Genomic DNA, 20,731 nt, shown 5'->3' with positions numbered 1-20,731 from the left:
GTTATCGTGTTAACGGCCGAGCGGAAGGACAGACGGTCGACTGTGTATAAAAACTGGGCGTGGCTTCAACCGATTTCGCCCTTTTTCACAGAAAACAGTTATCGTCCTAGAAGCTAAGCCTCTACCAAATTTCACAAGGATTGGTTAATTTTTGTTCGACTTATGGCATTACAAGCATCCTAGACAAATTAAATGAAAAAGGGCGAAGCCACGCCCATTTTGAAATTTTCTTTTATTTTTGTATTTTTTTGCACCATATTATTACTGGAGTTGAATGTTGGCATAATTTACTTATATGCTGTAAAGATATTAACTTTTCTTTTAAAATTTGAATTAAAAAAAAAAATTTTTAAAAAGTGGGCGTGGTCGTTCTCCGATTTTGCTAATTTTTATTAAGCAGACATAAAGTAATAAGAGTAACGTTCCTGCCAAATTTCATCATGATATCTTCAACGACTGCCAAATTACAGCTTGCAAAACTTCTAAATTACCTTCATTTCAAAGTGGGCGGTGCTACGCCCATTGTCCAAAATTTTACTAGTTTTCTATTCTGCGTCATAAGCTCAACTCACCTACCAAGTTTCATCGCTTAATGCGTATTTGGTAATGAATTATCGCACTTTTTCGATATCGAAAATTTCGGGCGTGGTTATTGTCCGATATCGTTCATTTTAAATAGCGGTCTGAGATGAGTGCCCAGGAACCTACGTACCAAATTTCATCAAGATACCTCAAAATTTACTCAAGTTATCGTGTTAACGGACAGACGGACGGACGGACGGACGGACGGACATGGCTCAATCGAATTTTTTTTCGATACTGATGATTTTGATATATGGAAGTCTATATCTGTCTCGATTCCTTTATACCTGTACAACCAACCGTTATCCAATCAAAGTTAATATACTCTGTGAGCTCTGCTCAACTTAGTATAATTAAACGGGTGGCGTGAAATAGGCTAAATTCCTTTAGCAAATTTCTTCGTTTTTAACTAAAAGTTCGTGTTTTTTGAATTATGACACTATTGACATAAATGCGTGATATAGGCCTACTGGGGAACCGAGCTCCCAAACTAACTTCGGTAGCGCGCCAACGGGGACCTTCCGGTTGGTGTGGAAACCCCTATTGTTCAATTCAATTTCAAGTAATTTCACCATAATTCTATGTCGATTTTATTTGATTTTACATAATTTTTATATTTTTGTTTTAGGAGCTCCATACCAAAACGTTATAATTACATGTGAAAAGTTTGTAGAAAATTTAAGAAAATACAATCAAAAAGTACAAAGTCTTAGAGCAAATTCAAAATTTTAATGAAAAATTTAAGTAAGTTAGACCAGCTTGATATATTTCCAACACCTGATGCATAGACTGAGTTGAAAAAAATACAAGTTGGTCGAACACAGGCGATAGTAGTTATAATTAACTTTTTTAAATTTCAAAGGAATTTCTTTCGAATCCTAAAACCGCCCAGTGCTGTACTCGGTAATGAAAATCGTCAATCGGCGAAGTAACGGTAATGATAGGTTGCAGGACCTTGTCCAACTATTTTCTTCGTCCACGTCGTAAATAAAAAGTCACCGAGGACTTGACCTGTGATAGTGCCAATCTGCGCGAGGCGGAAAGACTAGGAAGATGGTTCTTAATTTTAAAAACTAGCTCATCTATGGGTCAAGACCTGTTGCCACAATGGTAATTCCTTCTAGCGGGTAGAGAGCTTTGAGATATAGAACTTAAACAAAAGTAGAGACAATCCATGCCTATTTTTGGAATTCCGCGGGTTTGCTGTAAATGTGGCAGGACTGCTGAACGTTATTACAATTGATTCGTAGCTCAAGCTCTTTGCACTCACGCTCACGAAGTCTACCAAGTCTACAAGAATATAATAAGGGGTGGTTATCACATAATCCCGATTTACACAACCTCGAAACATATAATCACGATAAACTTTCACAAACCTGGACACTCTAGCAAGCAGCTGCTTGATCCAGCCTCCAAGAGGGATAAGGAAACATCTAAGTTGGGATCGCCAGAGCTTCGACGGCTAAAGAAACAGGATTTGCCACGGGTTGGTGTGGTTGACAATTGGGTTGGAGCTATATATTACGCTGGCAACCCCTTGAAATGCTTGCGCTACACAATGCCTTGGATCAATTTGGTATTTTAGTCGCCTCTTACGACAGGCAGACCTGCCGCGGGTATATTCTAAGCCTCCTTACCTGCTAGAGGAATTTGTGAGTGGTAGCACCCATTGAGTGGGCCAAGTACTGTTAACACAACAACAACATTCGAAAGCTGTCTTACACCCACAAATCTTGGGGGTTTGACGTTCCGTCAGGATCTACATTTTGGAGGGCATGCAACCGCAATTGTTCCTAAAATCCATAGACGTAATAAAATTCTCAAATCTCTTGCCGGCAGCGATTGCGGTAAAGACCAAGAAACGCTTATCACCACTTACAAAGTAATTGGCCGGACGATTGCATGCTACGCGTTCCCGATATGGTCGCCAAGCCTAAAGGTTACTCACTGAAAGAAAATACAGGCCTGCCAAAATACTGCCCTCAGAACCGCTACGAGTTGTCTTCTTATGTCTCCAGAACACCACCTACACAATGAGGCGAGACTACTCCCCATCAGGGAGAGAAATGAAATGGGCATCCCAACAGACATCTGATTGATGAGGCTACACCTCCCAGGGGCTTAAGGGGTAATCTCCATAAGCATTATGAGGAAATGCGGCTCCTGAGAACACAGCCGTATTAAGCAAAAAATTACAAGCAGGTCCTCAGTGATACCCAAAAGCGGGCGTCGGACCTCTATGCCGGGAATTGCCCGGCGAATTAAGTTCTTAAAGAAAAATACCCAGAACTCGAAGAAGATGAACGCTACGCGTCACTAGCTCAATTTCGATCTGAATATGGTAACAGGTTAAGCTCTTACCTATCTAGAATCAACTCCGACATACAAAATGTATGCCCTTCTTGCAATGTGTCCCCACATAACACTAACTAACTACCTCTTCAATTGTAATGTGGCACCATCGCCTTTAACACGCCTCTCACTATGGTCCACCCCCGCAAGTATCTTTGGACTCCCGGTAGAGGACATTGAAGCCAATTTGTGATCGGTCGCACCTATTGGATGGGGCAAAGCACTGCTGCAACAACAACATCAAGGCTTTTGGGAGTGTTATCGGTGTTGATGGTTGTTTGCCGGATGCAGATCCGGTACGTTCCGGAAATAAGCACCATCTCGGGAACGATTTAGTATGACCGCATGAAACCTTCTAACCCATAGCGCCCTCCCACTCTCTATATCCATGAGGAACTTGGGGTCGCAAGAGCATCGGCTGTTAAAGAAATAGGATTCGCCATGCGTAGGTGAGGTTGAGAATTGGGTTGGAGAAGCTTTATATTGCGCGGGCAACCCCTTGAAAGGGGTGGGCCACACAACCTCTTTCATCAATGTGGTATTTTAATCGCCTCTTACGACAACAACAACATTCGAAAGCTGTTAAACATGTATTTTTTTTAATCTCAAAGAAATTCTTTCTAATCGAGTTACATAAAAACGCCCCAGTGCTTCACTCAAAAATGAAAATTGTCAATAATCGACAACTTACAGGCTCTTGTAAAACACGTTAAGTTCAGTTCAGTGAATAGAGATGCATCCAAAAGAGAGCTATAGTTAACTGGCATTCCCTACGTTATTTTCTTTATGCCAAGATATTTTGGTAAGGGTGTAGTGTAGTATGAATACTGGGTCATTTGAACTGTATAATATGTTGTTGTAGTAGTGCTTCGCTCTATCGAGTATGTGCGACTACTCATAAATTGTCATTAATCTCCTCTAACGGGAGTCCAAGGAAACTTACGGTCCCTGGCTGTGGAGCCAATTGATAGTAGCATTCCTTATTGGAAATCGCTTACCGAAAGGGGGATGGTTCAAAGTGATTAAGATGATAAAATACAACAATAACCCCAACAAACATTTAGGTTAGAAAACGATAATAATCGAATTCTAATGTATTTCCCTAAGGTAGAAGGTTTGATGACGCTTTGTGAAACTGTCGCCAATTATAGCATTCTCGACAAAAAAGGGGCTTATTTCTCGGTATCGAGAAAAGGGTTAGAATTCTAATCGAATTCTAACGTCAAATTCTAATGAGTTTCTAATGAGAATTTTGAAGTGATGCGCAATTAAGTTCAATTATTTAAAATCAGCGAAATTTTCATTATATCAAATACGTTTATTTGGTTATAATCTTATGTATTAAGAATGAACATATTTCAAAGGCTTCTTCTATTATAATAAATTAAAACCGTACTTAAAGATTGAGCTCAGCGTTGGTTTTGAGGTACGGTAGAGGAAGCGTTTTTTTCATGCCATTCAAATGTCACTTCAATAATCTGCTCGCTTTCCTTTTTTAACTTTTTTTGATTCATTTTAACTTACTAGTATTTATTATAAATAAAAAAACTTATTTCGCAACTTGTAATACTTCCACTATTTTAATTTTGTTTGTATAACACTAAGGCCTGGTTTTCAGTACAAGTTCAACGCAGTTTGTCAGTTAAACTACGCTTGAACTTATTATGCAGTTTTTCAGTCTACTTTTAACTGAAGTTTAAGCTGAGCTTAAGCGGCCGATCTGACAGGGTTAAACTCTAGTTAACCTATCAGTTATTTGCGTTTGATGGCAATGACGTCGAATATACCCAACACGTATTTGGGCTTAAGTACCACTACATCTCAAGTTGATAACAAGGCAAAAGTTGTTTCGAAACAATGCTATTACTTAAGTTAAAGAAAAAAAATATAGTTCCCAACTTGTATTTATGTGTGGTTCTCTCACTGGACTCAAATGTAAGATTACAATGCTACAGTATTTTCAAGAAAATAAAATATGTATAACCTATTTTTAATTAATAGCGCTTCTTTGCTGCTAGCCAGGTGTTTATTTCACTCAATAAACAGCTGTTGGCTTTGGTGGTACTACCTCGGGGAAGATTTATTTTCAATTCACCTCAAATCGATATCCAAAGTAGGATATAAACTGGGGAACTGTATTGGATATGCATTTGAAAGCTGTGCATTTTAGAAAATCCTTCAAAGGTCGGAAAATAATTTGAGAACGACGTTGAAGGTCAACTCGAGAACTATACATTTTACAAAATTTCTCAAAGGTTGGATAGTGATTGGAGAATGAAGTTGGATAACAACTTGATAACTATCTGGTTTAATAATTATTACAACATGATGTTGGATATCAGCTCTGGAACTAGATGTTTCGCTGGAGAAATTTTTTTCCATGTCTGTTGGGTAAACAAAAACCAACTGTTGCCGTATCTACAAATTATTTAGATAACAAAAAAAAAACAGTGTTGCCGTACAAAAGCCTACCCCCAAACGCGCCCTTAAACTGTTACTGAAAAACTGCTCAGCAGTTTAACTGGAGTTTAAATTTTACTAGAGTTTCCGCTTAGATTAACCAACTACTGAAAAACCGGCCCTAAGAATGAGTGATCATGTTGTGCAAATAATCGATAACTGTGACAAAAATCATAACATCGCATTTCAAGTGTTATTCGAATCGTTTCACAGGCGAATTCTAACCTAGTTTTCGATTCGAAATGCATTAGAGAACTACATTTGAATTCTAATGTAAAATTACAATATTTTTCTAACGTTAGAAACTGTGTTTGCTGGGAACGTTAGGAGGAAAACGCCGTGTGAAACCTCGTAGAAGGCCTCTCAAATCTTACTAAGTTGGTAATGTTTCACGACACGACCAAAAGCCGGCCAATCATAATCAAGACACTACCAAATCCCGACAATACAAAATATGTACCCAAAATCCCGATAAAGTATGAATGTTTTTAAATTGCTTAAATTCTCACCCTCCGGCATATGTTCTATTAATAGAGAAAATGTTTCTTGTCTTGACGGGATTTCAGAAAATTGTTGGGATTATGAGGTGCACCTTAATACAATTTATTTATATGTTTGTGGGTACATATATTAAAAATATAATTTTATTTGATACAGTTTTATATTTATATGTTACATGAGTGTTTAATATTATAAGTACAATATTTCGATTTGTTTTTAAATTTATTAATTAATATTATGTACATCTTAAAATTAACGAAGATCATAATCTAGTTATTTATGTACATACTTAGTTACAAATATATGGAATGAGGTGCAATTGATTAATAAGCATAGTATGTGATACATATGTATGTATGTGTTTGATTTGTGACAAATTAAATTTCATGTCCATATAATTAAGTAATAATTAGCACGTTTTATTGTAAACAAATGTACTTAAGTCGATTTTTTTATTTTTTTCATTTGATAATACATCATGGACCATTGTAAACTTTACCAAGTAGCGCAACTAACAGCTGATCGCTCGAAATTTGCACACACACACAAACATCACTAATGGCCATATTACGGAAATCTTAGGCAAATTGAAGTTAATTTTTTAAACAGACAAAAAATGTTATAATTTTGGAATATATAGCATCTAAGGTGTCCTAGATGCAGTAATTGAAAGAAAATGTTTGCTTATACTCAAGTATTTAATTATTTTTTCTAAATTTATCTTTAATATTGATGCAGTGATTGATCCAATGCAACTCTGGTCTTCCTACTGTTCGTCATTCCACTCCATTCGAGTGCCTATTTTCACGGCCTGCGAGTGCCTTCCACCCTATTCGCAACATAACCTCGAATTAAGCTGCCAAACTATATAGTAAACAATGTCATGGACAGTCTCTACTCGATTGCAGTTCATTCGGCCTTAATAAATTGGATTAGCTCCATATTAAGCTGCAAAATGACAACGTCGCAAACATCTGCAAACAGAGGAACGCCTGAGGGTGGGGTGCTATCAACAATGCTGTAGACGCTGGTCATCAACCAACTGCTTTGACCGTTCGACATGGGACCAATTAAACTCGCGACGTTTCAGCCATTAAAGGCATTAGATGTCTACCAACAATTAGCTCCCTTATTGATCAGGCGCTTTGGGCATCTGGAGTTGGATTATTATTATCACCAATGCTGTGGACGCTGATCATCAACGCTTTGCTATGGCGGTTCGACAGAGGCACTCATACAACAAGTACGTACACCAAAAAGCTAGAGAGGTATGCAGATTATCAATAATTAGCATAACGGAAGCCCTACAAACTACCACGACACCAGCATTGTATGCCACTCTGCACATCCCGCCTGCAGACCAACAAGGCTTTGGTCGCATGCCCACAGTAGTATAGCGCTATATAATATAAAGCGGACCGTCTACATGATCCCGTGCCTGAGCTTCGAAAGAGATTTTAGAGTCAAAATAGAGCCGAAGTGTTAGCGGAAATTGCAGAACTCTCTACACACGTGTATGACGAAGAAGATCATGTACAAATCTTACGATCATATATTTAACTGGACACTGCCTGCTGCAAATAAAGGAAGTGCGAGCTGCAGGAAGAAAGAGTTGAGCACGTTCTGTGTTAGTGGCCTGCGGTCGAGAGGTCAAGGCTCGAGCTACTAGGGGCCGCAGAATTGCTAGATCTCGCGGCAGCAATTAAGCTAGATCTTAGAAAACATTTAGTATTTGCCAAGCAGACCGAGTTATTCCGGTAACACTATGGCCACATTCAATCTATGGATATTACTTATTTGGTACTTTAGGTCTAGTTCTGAACCAGAAATTATTATCACTAGCTACAGACCTCGTTTGAAAAGTCCTTTCACACCCTTTCATTTGGTATACTCCTCGTATGAAAAGGAGTGTAAATATGTATGCAGTATCCTGTTCCTTCATCTCCCTACATGAAATAATAAAGGAGGAGGAAAGCACGATAACTTAAAGATAAGTAACTAATTGAAGATTGTGAAAACGGCTCTTAAATCAAAGATTTATGGGGCCTCGAGTGTAAATATCAAACGAAAAAGATTTTCAGAAAACGTCTGTCCAGTACAAATTCGAAATTATATATGTACGAGACGGACCCGACATAAAGCTGCTGTTCTATCAATCAATTAAAACTTGCAACTTGCGCTGCTATCTGGCGTATGGTAGCAACTGCCGGTAATGCAGTGTAAATATTCACAATAGTGCCATAGTACAAATAGATTTCTTTATGTGCTCAGAATCGTTTATTTTTAAGAAATTATTTTAATAAAATATAGCATTATATATTATTTTAATAAAAAAAAGCACCACGACCAAAATTGCCCAAAGCTCGCTAATAGCCTGAATCTCCGGCTTTACAACCAAAACTTTATTTATAGATTTGGATTCCAAATGAGAGCGAAAAAGGGACCCGTACATAAAAACAGCAATTAGAAATAATATATATAATGTATATATATATTTTTTAAACAAAACGTGCTAAATGTACATTTACGCTTAAAAATTAAATCAAATACTTTTAAGTAGAAATTTGCAAAATGAAAAATTCTCTTACATGTCTTTAATAAACATTACGTTAAGGCCCGGTTTTTCAGTAGTTGGTTAAGCTAAGCTCAAACTAAGTTTGCTTAAACTCTAGTTAAATTCAAACTCCAGTTAAACTACTGAGCAGTTTTTCAGTCACAGTTTAAGGCCGCCTTTGGGGTACACTTTTTGAACGGCAACATTGGATTTTTATTATCTAGATTATTTGTAGATACGGCAACAGCTGGATATTGTTTACCCAACAAACATGGAAAAAATATTTCTGCAGCGAAATATATATCTAGTTCCGGAAGTGATATCCAACATCATTATTTAATTGTTCTTAAACCAGATAGTTCTCGAGTTGATATCCACTTTCAGAAATTTTGTAAAATTTAGAGTTCTCGAGTTGATCTCAAACTTTATTATTGTTATCAAATGAATATCCAACACATTTCCCCAGTTGATATTCTACATTGGATATTGAGTTGAGGTGGAGTTGAAAAGAATCTCCAAGGTGGTACCACCAAAACCAGCAGGTGTGTATTGTGAGAAATAAACACCTGGTTGATAGCAGTAATGAAACGTAATTAATCAAAAATAAATTATATATATTTTATTTTATTTTCGTGAAAATACTGCGGTATGGAATCTTACATTTGAGTCCAGCTAGAGAACCAGAAGTTAGGAATTTAATTTTTTCAACTTAAGTAATAGGATTTATAAAAAAAATCCTTCTTTTGCTGAGTACGCTATAATTCTCGGTTTCAGCCACTGTTTCGAAACAACTCTTGAGATTTTAGAAGTGCGAGTATGCCTAGTTATGAATATGAGCTCAAATGCTAGTTGGGTATATTCGACGCCATTTTGAACGAATGTAAATAACTGTTAGGTTAACTAGAGTTTAACTCTGCCAGATCGGCGCTTTAGCTCAGCTTAAACTTCAGGTAAAGTAGACTGAAAAACTGCAGAATAAGTTTAAGCGTAGCTTAACTGACAAACTGAGTTGAACTTGTACGCAAAAACCGGGCCTAAAAGTGGTTTTAAGTATGAATTTCCGTTTTCTTCCATTTTTGGTTTTGTTCATTATGCATTCAATCAACATCATAATCGCCATAGGCAATCATTAAAATCACATTCACGTTCCTTACACAGGTATTCAACAATCCTTCAGAAACTTTTGTAAACAAAAATGTCGTATTTATAAAATTAGTTTACAATTTGAGTTCGAGTTTGGTATATTACCATGCATACATTATTCCTCTCTATAAATGCACAATGCGTATACTTCGACCTTGCGTCCTTACGCCACGCATACCACGCCCCCTTTTCAGTCAATTTAGCCCACAATCTGTTGTATGCTGTTCGATGGTGGTGCGCAGGCGACTTTGGTCACTATGCGAACGTTTCAATCCACAACGCCAACGTTTAATGCAACCCAAAATGTATGAATGCTTTGTGCGACTTAGCACGTAAATATATGGATCTGAAGTGAAATGCAGAGCCATCAATACATCGGCCAATAAAAAGAATGGATGGTCTTTAGGTACACGATTTGGTAAAATTGCCATGGGGATGGCAATCTGTAAATAATAGTTAAGAGAAATTCAAATTAAATTAGTTTATTGAGGTTAATGAAAGATTATCATCAATTAAATGTTTATCTACCATTTGTGGCATCCAACAGATCACGAACGAAATACTTAAAAATGCCATTAACTTGGCAAATTTAATCTCATCGGGAGAAGCGTCTGCTGTCATTGTGACACTATTACTTTGATGATGATACAATGATGAGCCGCTATTGGGTTCCCCTTCAATACGATGAATGCTGCCCTTTTCACGATTCACCAGATCGTAATGCATGTGACGTTTTGTGGTGCGTGTGCGTCCAATAAAGCAAAGGACTCGCGTCACAAACAAATTACAAGCCACAATGACGACACACAAAAGGGTGCCTGCAATAGAACAAATAGTAAAATAATTGGTGGGTTGAAATGTGAGACGTGCTTAATCAAGTATCAATCAATTGCAGTTATATATAACCTCGTCTTATATATTTATGTATGTAAGTACTTAAACAATCCGCTTCATCATTGCCGTCTATATTTCTGTTACCCCTTACCCAAGTGATAGTTATGGTTATTGTTGTTATTCTAGTAGTGCTTCGCCCAATCCAATAGGTGCGAACACTCACAAATTGTCATATACTTGCAGTTCCCATGGGGCCGAACCAAAGATGACATACTAGGCATTGGAGGCGTTGGTTCCACATTGTATTTGAAAAATTGGTATGTCCGGGTTGATTCTGGATAAGTAAGCTTTAATCTATTACAGTATACAGATCAGTTGTCTTGGCTGTACTGTCGTGAAGTAGTCTGTTGTTGTTGTTCTTGTAGCGATAAGGACACTCCCGGAAGGCCTTGGGGAGTGTTATTGATGCTGATGGTCTTTTGTCGGATACAGATCCGGTTCTTTCTGGTAACAAGCACCATTAAGGTACTAGCCCGACCATCTCGGGAACGATTTAGTATGACCACATGAAATCTTCTAGGCCATCCCGCCGTCCCGCCCCCTAGATCCATGAGGAAATTGGGTTTGCCAGAGCCTCGGCTGTAAAAAAAATATGATTCGCTACGGGTAGGTGAGGCTGACAATTGGGTTGGAGAAGCTATATATTGCGCTGGAAAACCCTTCAAAGGCTTGCGGAACACAACCCCTTGAATCAATTTGGTATTTTAGTCACCTCTTACGACAGTCGTACTTGCCGCGGGTATATTCTAAGCCCCCTAACCGGCTGGGATACTTGAAGTAGTCTAGCTACTCTCTATGGAATAGACTTCTGTCCGAGACAGGGTCAGGAAGTTGGTGCGACTCTATGGTCGTGCTTTCTGACAAGGGTGAATAGGTAAAATGGTCGATCTGGTAAAAAACAACGCCTTGCGTGTCGCAAAAGGTGTATTTTTTAATTGGCCAACATTTTTTACCACATGGTCGAGTGAGGGAAGACTTCAATGCTGCGAGTGAATGTTGCCTGGCTACCCCTGCCATAACGTAAAAAACTTTATATGATTGAAAGTTGTATTTTCTTTTCTGCTCAAGACCACACGGGGACACGGGTACAACCCAAGTTGAAATATAACAAGTAAAGGTGTCTAATTGATTTCAGATAAATTACTTTTCTACATAGCCCGTGGCACCGCCCATTAAAAAAAAAAAAATGTCTCCCCATTTCCTCTTACAATAAAACTTGATAAGTGAAATATCATTGATTCAAAACTAAGTTATAGCTTATTATTTTCATCTACGACCCTTTTAAAAATCTTTTATATAAAAGTTGGCCTGTTCTTTAAACGATATCGTCCATTATTTCTATAGGGAAAATTTGTGTACCCAATGTTATTAAGATCCGTTCATTTTTCTTCGAGTTATGGCTCCCGAAACATAGAAAATTGCTTAGTCATAAAAGCGGCGGTGCCACGCCCATTTTTTTCAATTTGAAGTTTTTCCTATTTACTGTTATAAATCCAGTTGGGAAATGAAATACCATTGATATAAAGCTCCTTTTTGCAAAAATCTTTTATATAAAAGTGGGCGTGGTCCTTAACCGATTTCGTTAATTTTTCTTCAAAGCGTTCCTTATAGCAAGGGCAAACACTCTCGTCTTAACGGACAGACGGACCGACGGACGGACATGGCTCAATCAAATTTTTTTTCGATACAGATGATTTTGATATATGGAAGTCTATATCTATCTCGATTCCTTTATATATGTACAACCAACCGTTATCCAATCAAATTAATATATACTCTGTGTGCAAAACATGCTGAATATAATAAAAACAAGTAAGGAAGGCTAAGTTCGGGTGTAACCGAACATTACATACTCAGTTGAGAGCTGTGGAGACAAAGTAAGGGAAAATCACCATGTAGGAAAATGAACCTAGGGTAACCCTGGAAAGTGTTTGTATGGCATGTGTATCAAATGGAAGGTATTAAAGAGTATTTTAAAAGGGAGTGGCCCTTAGTTCTATAGGTGGACGCCTTTTCGGAATATCGTTATAAAAGTGGGCCAGGGTTGACTCTAGAATGCGTTTGTACAATATGGGTATCAAACGAAAGGTGTTAATTAGTGTTTTAAAAGGGTGTGGGCCTTAGTTCTATGGGTGGACGCCTTTTCGGGATATCGCTATAAACGTGGACCAGGGTTGACTCTAGAATGCGTTTGTACAATATGGGTATCAAACGAAAGGTGTTAATAAGTGTTTTAAAAGGGAGTGGGCCTCTTAGTTCTATGGGTGGACGCCTTTTCGGGATATCGCCATAAACGTGGACCAGGGGTGACTCTAGAATGCGTTTGTACAATATGGGTATCAAATGAAAGGTGTTAATGAGTATTTTAAAAGGGCGTGGACCTTAGTTCTATAGGTGGACGCCTTTTCGAGATATCGCCATAAAGGTGGACCAGGGGTGACTCTAGAATTTGTTTGTACGATATGGGTATCAAATGAAAGGTGTTAATGAGTATTTTAAAAGGGTGTGGGCCTTAGTTCTATAGGTGGAAGCCTTTTCAAGATATCGCCATAAAGGTGGACCAGGGGTGACTCTAGAATTTGTTTGTACGATATGGGTATTAAATGAAAGGTGTTAATGAGTATTTTAAAAGGGAGTGGGCCTTAGTTCTATAGGTGGATGCCTTTTCGAGATGTCGCCATAAAGGTGGGCCAGGGGTGACTCTAGAATTTTTTTGTACGATATGGGTATCAAATGAAAGGTGTTAATGAGTATTTTAAAAAGAAGTGGGCCTTAGTTCTATATGTGGACGCCTTTTCGAGATATCGCCATAAACGTGGACCAGGGGTGACTCTAGAATGTGTTTGTACGATATGGGTATCAAATTAAAGGTATTAATAGGGTTTTAAAAGGGAGTGGCCCCTGGTTGTATATGTGAAGGCGTTTTCGAGATATCGACCAAAAGGTGGACCAGGGTGATCCAGAACATCATCTATCGGGTACCGCTAATTTATTTATATATGTAATACCACGAACAGTATTCCTTCCAAGATTCCAAGGGCTCTGCAAAACTTTTTCATTTTCTTCTACTTAATATGGTAGGTGTCACACCCATTTTACCAAGTTTTTTTCTAAAGTTATATTTTGCGTCAATAGACCAATACAATTACCATGTTTCATCCCTTTTTTCGTATTTGGTATATAATTATGGCATTTTTTTCATTTTTCGTAATTTTCGATATCGAAAAAGTGGGCGTGGTCATAGTCGGATTTCGGCCATTTTTTGCACCAATACAAAGTGAGTTCAGATAAGTACGTGAACTGAGTTTAGTAAAGATATATCGATTTTTGCTCAAGTTATCGTGTTAACGGCCGAGCGGAAGGACAGACGGTCGACTGTGTATAAAAACTGGGCGTGGCTTCAATCGATTTCGCCCTTTTTCACAGAAAACAGTTACCGTCCTAGAATCAAAGCCTCTACCAAATTTCACAAGGATTGGTAAATTTTTGTTCGACTTATGGCATTAAAAGTATCCTAGACAAATTAAATGAAAAAGGGCGGAGCCACGCCCATTTTGAAATTTTCTTTTATTTTTGTATTTCGTTGCAACATATCATATATCATTACTGGAGTTGAATGTTGACATAATTTACTTATATACTGTAAAGATATTAACTTTTCTTTTAAAATTTGAATTAAAAAAATTTTTTTTTAAAAAGTGGGCGCGGTCGTTCTCGGATTTTGCTAATTTTTATTAAGCAGACATATAGTAATAAGAGTAACGTTCCTGGCAAATTTCATCATGATATCTTCAACGACTGCCAAATTACAGCTTGCAAAACTTCTAAATTACCTTCTTTTAAAAGTGGGCGGTGCCACGCGCATTGTCCAAAATTTTACTTGTTTTCTATTCTGCGTCATAAGTTCAACTCACCTACCAAGTTTCGTCGCTTAATCCGTATTTATTAATGAATTATCACACTTTTTCGATTTTTCGAAATTTTCGATATCGAAAAAGTGGGCGTGGTTATTGTCCGATATCATTCATTTTAAATAGCGATCTGAGATGAGTGCCCAGGAACCTACATACCAAATTTCATCAAGATACCTCAAAATTTACTCAAGTTATCGTTTTAACGGACAGACGGACGGACGGACGGACGGACGGACGGACGGACATGGATCAATCGAATTTTTTTTCGATACTGATGATTTTGATATATGAAAGTCTATATCTATCTCGATTCCTTTATACCTGTACAACCAACCGTTATCCAATCAAAGTTAATATACTCTGTGAGCTCTGCTCAACTGAGTATAAAAAATGATCAAGAATGCCAACGGAAGTATTTGTTTAATCGCCAATGAGTTAAAAATATTTTGAGTTAAAGAGCACACATTTGCGCTTAAATCTTTGGATATCTTGAATCTAATGGCTACCGACCAAAAATATAAATTTGCGCCATTCTCATGCACGCACGTAAGCTTTTAAGTCTCTTACTTCATGTTATTACTACAAATAAACCAAGATAATAATAGTTCATAAAAATAATTAGAAAATACCAAATTATCACACTTACCAAACAGCATGAACAACACCGAATAAGTTTTATTCCAGAAGCCTTCGGCATCGCGATATCGCAAACATTTCAGATTGTCTGGGTTACTGTCATCGATATAAGCCCCAAAGCCGGTGAAAGGCAAAAATGTTATAACAACAGCGATGAGCACCAAAGAACGTATTGTCTTACGTACAAGTTCATATGTGATGTGCTGCGAGGGGGATGCCATGTGCATGTCGAAAAGAACAAAAGTAATCATGGTTAGTGTGTAATAAATTATTTGTTTTAGAAATAGTAAAAGAAATCGCTAGAGGTGGAGCGATAACATAAACTTATACGAAATTTTTTAAAAGAACTCCCCTTTTATTTAAGTACACTGAGGGAATTCTATGGTGGAGAATATTAGCATCACTAAGCTGTTAGTAAATAATCACGCAACAACAAAAACATGAACCAGCCACTCTTATGTACGTGTACACATTAAAGCTAGCAACACTTATGTAGAAGGCGACGAAGAGCTATCTTCCGCGCACAGATGTAGTCATCAGCCGAAGTACATACACACGCATATGGCTATAAACTACAAATATACATGTACTTATATAGCTGGTAACTAACCAAGCATGAGCTACAACTGTTTGGGAAATTACTAGGCATTAGGAGAAATGGGTTAACGAGGAAACCGAGAGCATAAAAGCAGCGCAAGCTGAGTAATAACGACTCAGCTTTGATCTAAGCACGCTATTGGTTGTGAAGTACTACTTCCAAAGTAATCTAAGTAAAGACCAGTTTGCAATACTGAATATTGGAGTGATTTATTCAACAGTTTAACGTTAGCAGAAGGTTTCAAATAAGCGGAATTTCCCAAAATTCGTTACACTATTTTGAAACTTTTTCATGCATCGAAGTATTAAGCGAAATTCTCTGTATTGTTAGTCGGCCGCTTTGCAGCTGGCTGAGATGAAGCAAACAATACAATTGGTTGGAAACATTTACATAACACGCAGTAATAGGCCTTGCGACACACATGTACCTCGCTGGCCATGAGGAGGGGAAGCAACTTCCCACTCAAATATTGTATTTAAATAATGCGAATGATGTAAATAATGACTCTTTTTAAAAAACACATGCGATGACTACAGCAACAATGACAACTAAATCATTCTTGGCAACTTTAACGTCAAGGTTGAGAAGGGAGGAGTCAACTGCAGTACCAGACTTCAGCATAAAATGATACACTAAAGTACTTGGCACTAAAGTACTTGGCTGCTGCCTTTAAGGTCACACTGCATACAAGCGCCGCAAGGAGGAAATAGAGAGGCCTTCTTAAAAAAATTCACGCTGAACGCGGTGGATGTAGAGAGTTTCAGATGCGAGCTGATAGAAGTATTAACTGAAAGTTCTATTAGAAAATCCGACGGATGACAGAAGTTTTGAAGAATTCCTGCAGTAAAGATAATGGTAAATAGGTGACCGGCGTACACAGAGTGCTTAAGTGCTAAACAGAACACTTATCCTTATTTCTATGACTAACACCAACCGTAACTAGGTAATATATGTTTCGCCATTCGACTATGAGCAAGTGCGAATAGCAATATAACAACGGTCAAAATGTAATAGAGTTACTGGAAAAGGGTCTCCCTGAGTACTAAGACGAAGAGTTGGTAAAGAACATTCATCAGCTCTTATGCAAGCGTCGTCGGGCGAGCAATGCCTTCAGATTTCACTTTAAATTTGCTCTACAGTATCGTAAATAAGTTTCTATCTAGCGCTTTGTGCAAAATACTGATAGGGCCTTGTGCGTGCTGTTTCAGGCCAGGAAAAACGGCGCTACACTATACTATATATACCACCGATCTCTATAATTTTTTCACACAACAATATATGCTACATAGATACGTAAGCATTTGGTGTAATTTGAAGCTTGTAGCTGTTAAAATGGTGTAGAAATTGCGAAAAGATTCTTATATGATAAATCGGTTGTAGGGGAAAATGCTATATATAAGACCGATCTCTTCGATTTTTTCAGACAACAATATCTGCTTTATAGGAAAGCATATGGTGAAATTTGAAGGTTCAAACTGTTAAAATGGTGTAGAAATTACGAAAGGTTTCTTATCTGAGCAATCGGTTGTATGGGATATATACTATATATACGAGAGGAATTTTGTCATATCTTCCCCAATTTATCAGATTGAAGCTTCAACCTTCACCATATGCTTTCGTATGTTGCACATATTGTTGACTGAAAAAATCATAGAGATCGGTGGTATATATATTATATACCCCATATAAACTGTCATTTCTGCCCCCTTTTTAAAGGCTAAAAGCGTCAAATTTCATCAAATACTTACGCTTACGTTATATGCATATTGTTCAGATAAGTCATTCATTGTCATAGCTATTTGATGCAGACCACAAAAAACGTGAAACTTTGCATCCTCACACAAACTACCTACCTATTTTTATACCTTTCATGAAAATGAAATGGTATAAATATACCTGCTCACCAAATTTTATCAAGATATCTAAAAAATTGAGAGACTGGTTTGCATAAAAACAGTTCTTCATGAGCTCTTCATACTGAACATTTCGGTATACATACTTTTTGGTGGGTCTATCTATTTTCTTTTAAGGACTTACAATTTTGAGATTCGTGACAAAGTTAATATACCATTTCATTTTCATGAAAGGTAAAAAAAGTAGCGTCAGATGTGCTCATAGTAAATAGCTACAGTAAACTAAAAACAAAAATAAATGTAAGGCACGTTAACCTCCGAAGAGATCTAAGGCCGAGCTTCTCTTCCAATTTGCGTCGTGCTCCTCTTGGTTTTCCCTACGAATTGGCCGGACGGGACCTACATGTTTTATGTCGACTCCGAACGGCATCTGCAAGGCAGATGAGTTTTCACTCAGAGCTCTTCATGGCAGAAATAGACCCGGAGCGTTTGCCAAACACTGCCGAGGGGCGACCCCGCTTAGAAAAATTTTCTTCTAATTGAAAAACCCTATTTCTAAAATTTTGATGTTGCTTTGCCCGGGGTGTGAACCCAGGGCATACGGTGTGGTAGGCAGAGCACGCTACCATCACACCACGGTGGCCGCCAAGTAAACATTGTTATGAATTTAGTGAAATTCCCCTTATTCCAAACCATCTGCTAACGTTGGAATCGCTAAACTGTTGAATAAATAACTCCAATATTCAATAATGCAAAATGGTCTTTACTAGACTACTTTGAGAGTACTTCACAATAACACTTATACTTCACAACCAATAGCGTGGTTAAATCAAAATACTTAGTCATGTCTTAGCTTGCATGCTTTTATACTCTCGGTTTCTTCGTTCACCCATTTCTCCTAAGGTCTAGTAATTTCGTGAAATTCATGCTTGGTTACCAGCCATAATTATTGTAACGTACACCTAGTGTGAATCCGCCCCTTTGCGCAATCAAGGTGGATTGCTCCAGCTAGCTCAGTGTGAGGGGTTGGGCCCTTAACCCTTGTCCACCATGATGCGGGGCGGATGTTACAATCACCTGCTCTTCCTGTAGAGATGCACACACCTCGCAGGAAGCCCACCCTACCTTGGACCGCTCGATTATTTCGGCTACATGTATATTTGTAGTTTGTAGCCATATGCGTGTATATATGTGAGTACTACTTCGGCTGTTGATGACACGCGTTTGTGAGTATCTCTCCGCTGCCTTGTATGTGTGATGATTGATTTGTTTACACTTCAAAAAGTGGTAGGCGTGAAATTGGCTCATCCTAAGAAATATGGAAAAATGGAAAGCAAATCTTTTTAAGATTCTGTCCAGTTTAACTGTCAACAACAAAGACTTACACAGGAGTATGAGAAAATGGAAGAATAAAAAACATTTTTTATTTGCACAATAGTCGGAAATTACGCGCAAAATCACAATAGGACAGTCATTAGGACATCATTGCCTGCACAATTATTTGACAGACTTTTGTGTTATACAGGAAGCTTAAAGTTTAACAAACATAAAAGCTTAAAGGAGTAAAGTCTACATAAATCTAAGGATTTATGCTCAGATTATCAGTGCAAGTTTAATCTTTCGGAAGTGAAAACCGCAGAGCATTTTGGCGACTGCCGTGGTGTGGTGGTGGCGTGTTCCGCCTACCGCACTGAAGGTACTGGGTTCAAGCACTGGGCAAAGCAACAACAAGAAGTAAGAAACAAGTTTTTTCAATTTGAATAAAGCTTTCATAAGCGAGGTCGCCCCACGAATGTTCGGCAAACAGACCGAAACAAACTTTGCTTCAAAAAACTTAAAGAGCATGAAGAGTGAAAAGCACGAATGCGGCTAAGATATATACAAGGTGCGCTATACTTTCGGGAAGATTAATGAGGCCGAGCTCTTCTTCCAAATTGCGTTCTGCTATTCTCTCAAATTGGAGAGAATGGACCTGCATATTTTATTCAGACTCTGAACGTCATCATGGTGGTCGCTGAAAGCTGGAAGCTGTATAAATATTATGATCAACTTCTTGAAGCTAGTTTTAAGAATTCTAAAACTTTTTAAAAGGGGTATGTATCGCCATAGTCATATAGTTCGAAACATTCATTTTATACGTACTTATGTGTACTTATTTTTATTTGATTAAGTAAATTATAATTAGTATACCTTGTGATAAATGAATGGTCTCGCTAGAGCCATCCACCGTTCAATGGCCATAACCGCCGCAATGCAACCGGAACTAAGCCCAAAGAAACGGCACAGCACTTTCAATGTACAATCCCAACGCACGTAGGCCTTGAATTTGTCGTCTGGCATGTAAACTTTCAGTAAAAGCGTCGTGAACATGCCAACTAGGCCGACTAGGTTATTTGAAGCCAAACATCTAAAAGAAAGAGAAAAAAGGAAAACAACGCTTGTAAGTATTTGTGCTTAAATATAAAAGGAAGAATTAATTTGTAGGTACTACATATGTTCAATTTATTCGAATTCAAAATATTGTGACGAATATTAGCATCACTAAGCTGTTAGTAAATAATCACACAACAACAAAAACATGAAGCAGCCACTCTTATGTACGTGTACACAATAAAGCTACCAACACTTATGTAGAAGGCGACGAAGAGCTATCTCACACACACCATGGTCATCAGCCGGAGTAGTTACTCACACATACACACTCATATAACTAATTACCAAGCAGGAGATACAAGAGTTCTAGAAGGTGAAATGTCTAGACCTTTGGAGAAATATGCGAACTAAGCAACGGAATCAGCGCAAGCTGAACAATCAGTAATCAGTTTGATTTAAAGTGTTATTGTGAAGTACTCTCAAAGTAGGCCAATAAAGACAATTTTGCATTACTGAATATTGGAGTTATTTATTCGACGTTTGCAGAAGGTGTATAATAACAAAGATTTCCCAAAATTCGTTACAATATATATAAACATATTTGCTAAACATTCTACGATATACCCAGCCAAACAAAATTCAAAGGTGTTGAGGTAAAGATAAAAAGATTATCAGCTGGTATGCAAGATAATAAAGTTCTTAGTTCGTGAAGTATTTAAACTTTTTTTGAATATACTTAAATAGGTATGTACGACAACCTGATCATGGCGACGTGTAAGTCACATTAAAAAAACGCCTCCGGGAAATAACGTATATATACACCTTTTTCAGTTTCAGTTCAGAAAGTTGCAATTGAAGCTCAAAATTTTCA

General features: G+C 37.8%; 1 protein-coding gene across 1 annotated transcript in view; it reads right to left on the bottom strand.

Annotated features, from left to right (window-relative positions):
- Positions 1–4,256: 4,256 nt before the first annotated feature.
- LOC137252716 (prostaglandin D2 receptor) overlaps positions 4,257–20,731 on the bottom strand; it is an 88,571-nt gene continuing 72,096 nt past the window's right edge. The window contains exons 2-5 of the mRNA XM_067788771.1: positions 19,678–19,894; positions 15,047–15,239; positions 10,121–10,410; positions 4,257–10,035 (exon numbers count right to left, since the gene is read on the bottom strand). Of these exons, the coding sequence (XP_067644872.1) occupies positions 9,787–10,035; positions 10,121–10,410; positions 15,047–15,239; positions 19,678–19,894 (949 nt within the window). The 3' untranslated portion in view covers positions 4,257–9,786. The remainder of the gene's footprint in view (positions 10,036–10,120; positions 10,411–15,046; positions 15,240–19,677; positions 19,895–20,731) is intronic.

Source organism: Eurosta solidaginis, chromosome 5 (assembly GCF_040869045.1).
Source record: "Eurosta solidaginis isolate ZX-2024a chromosome 5, ASM4086904v1, whole genome shotgun sequence".
In the NCBI taxonomy this organism is placed as follows: Eukaryota; Metazoa; Arthropoda; class Insecta; order Diptera; family Tephritidae; genus Eurosta; species Eurosta solidaginis.
This window is presented reverse-complemented; position numbering and strand designations above follow the sequence as displayed.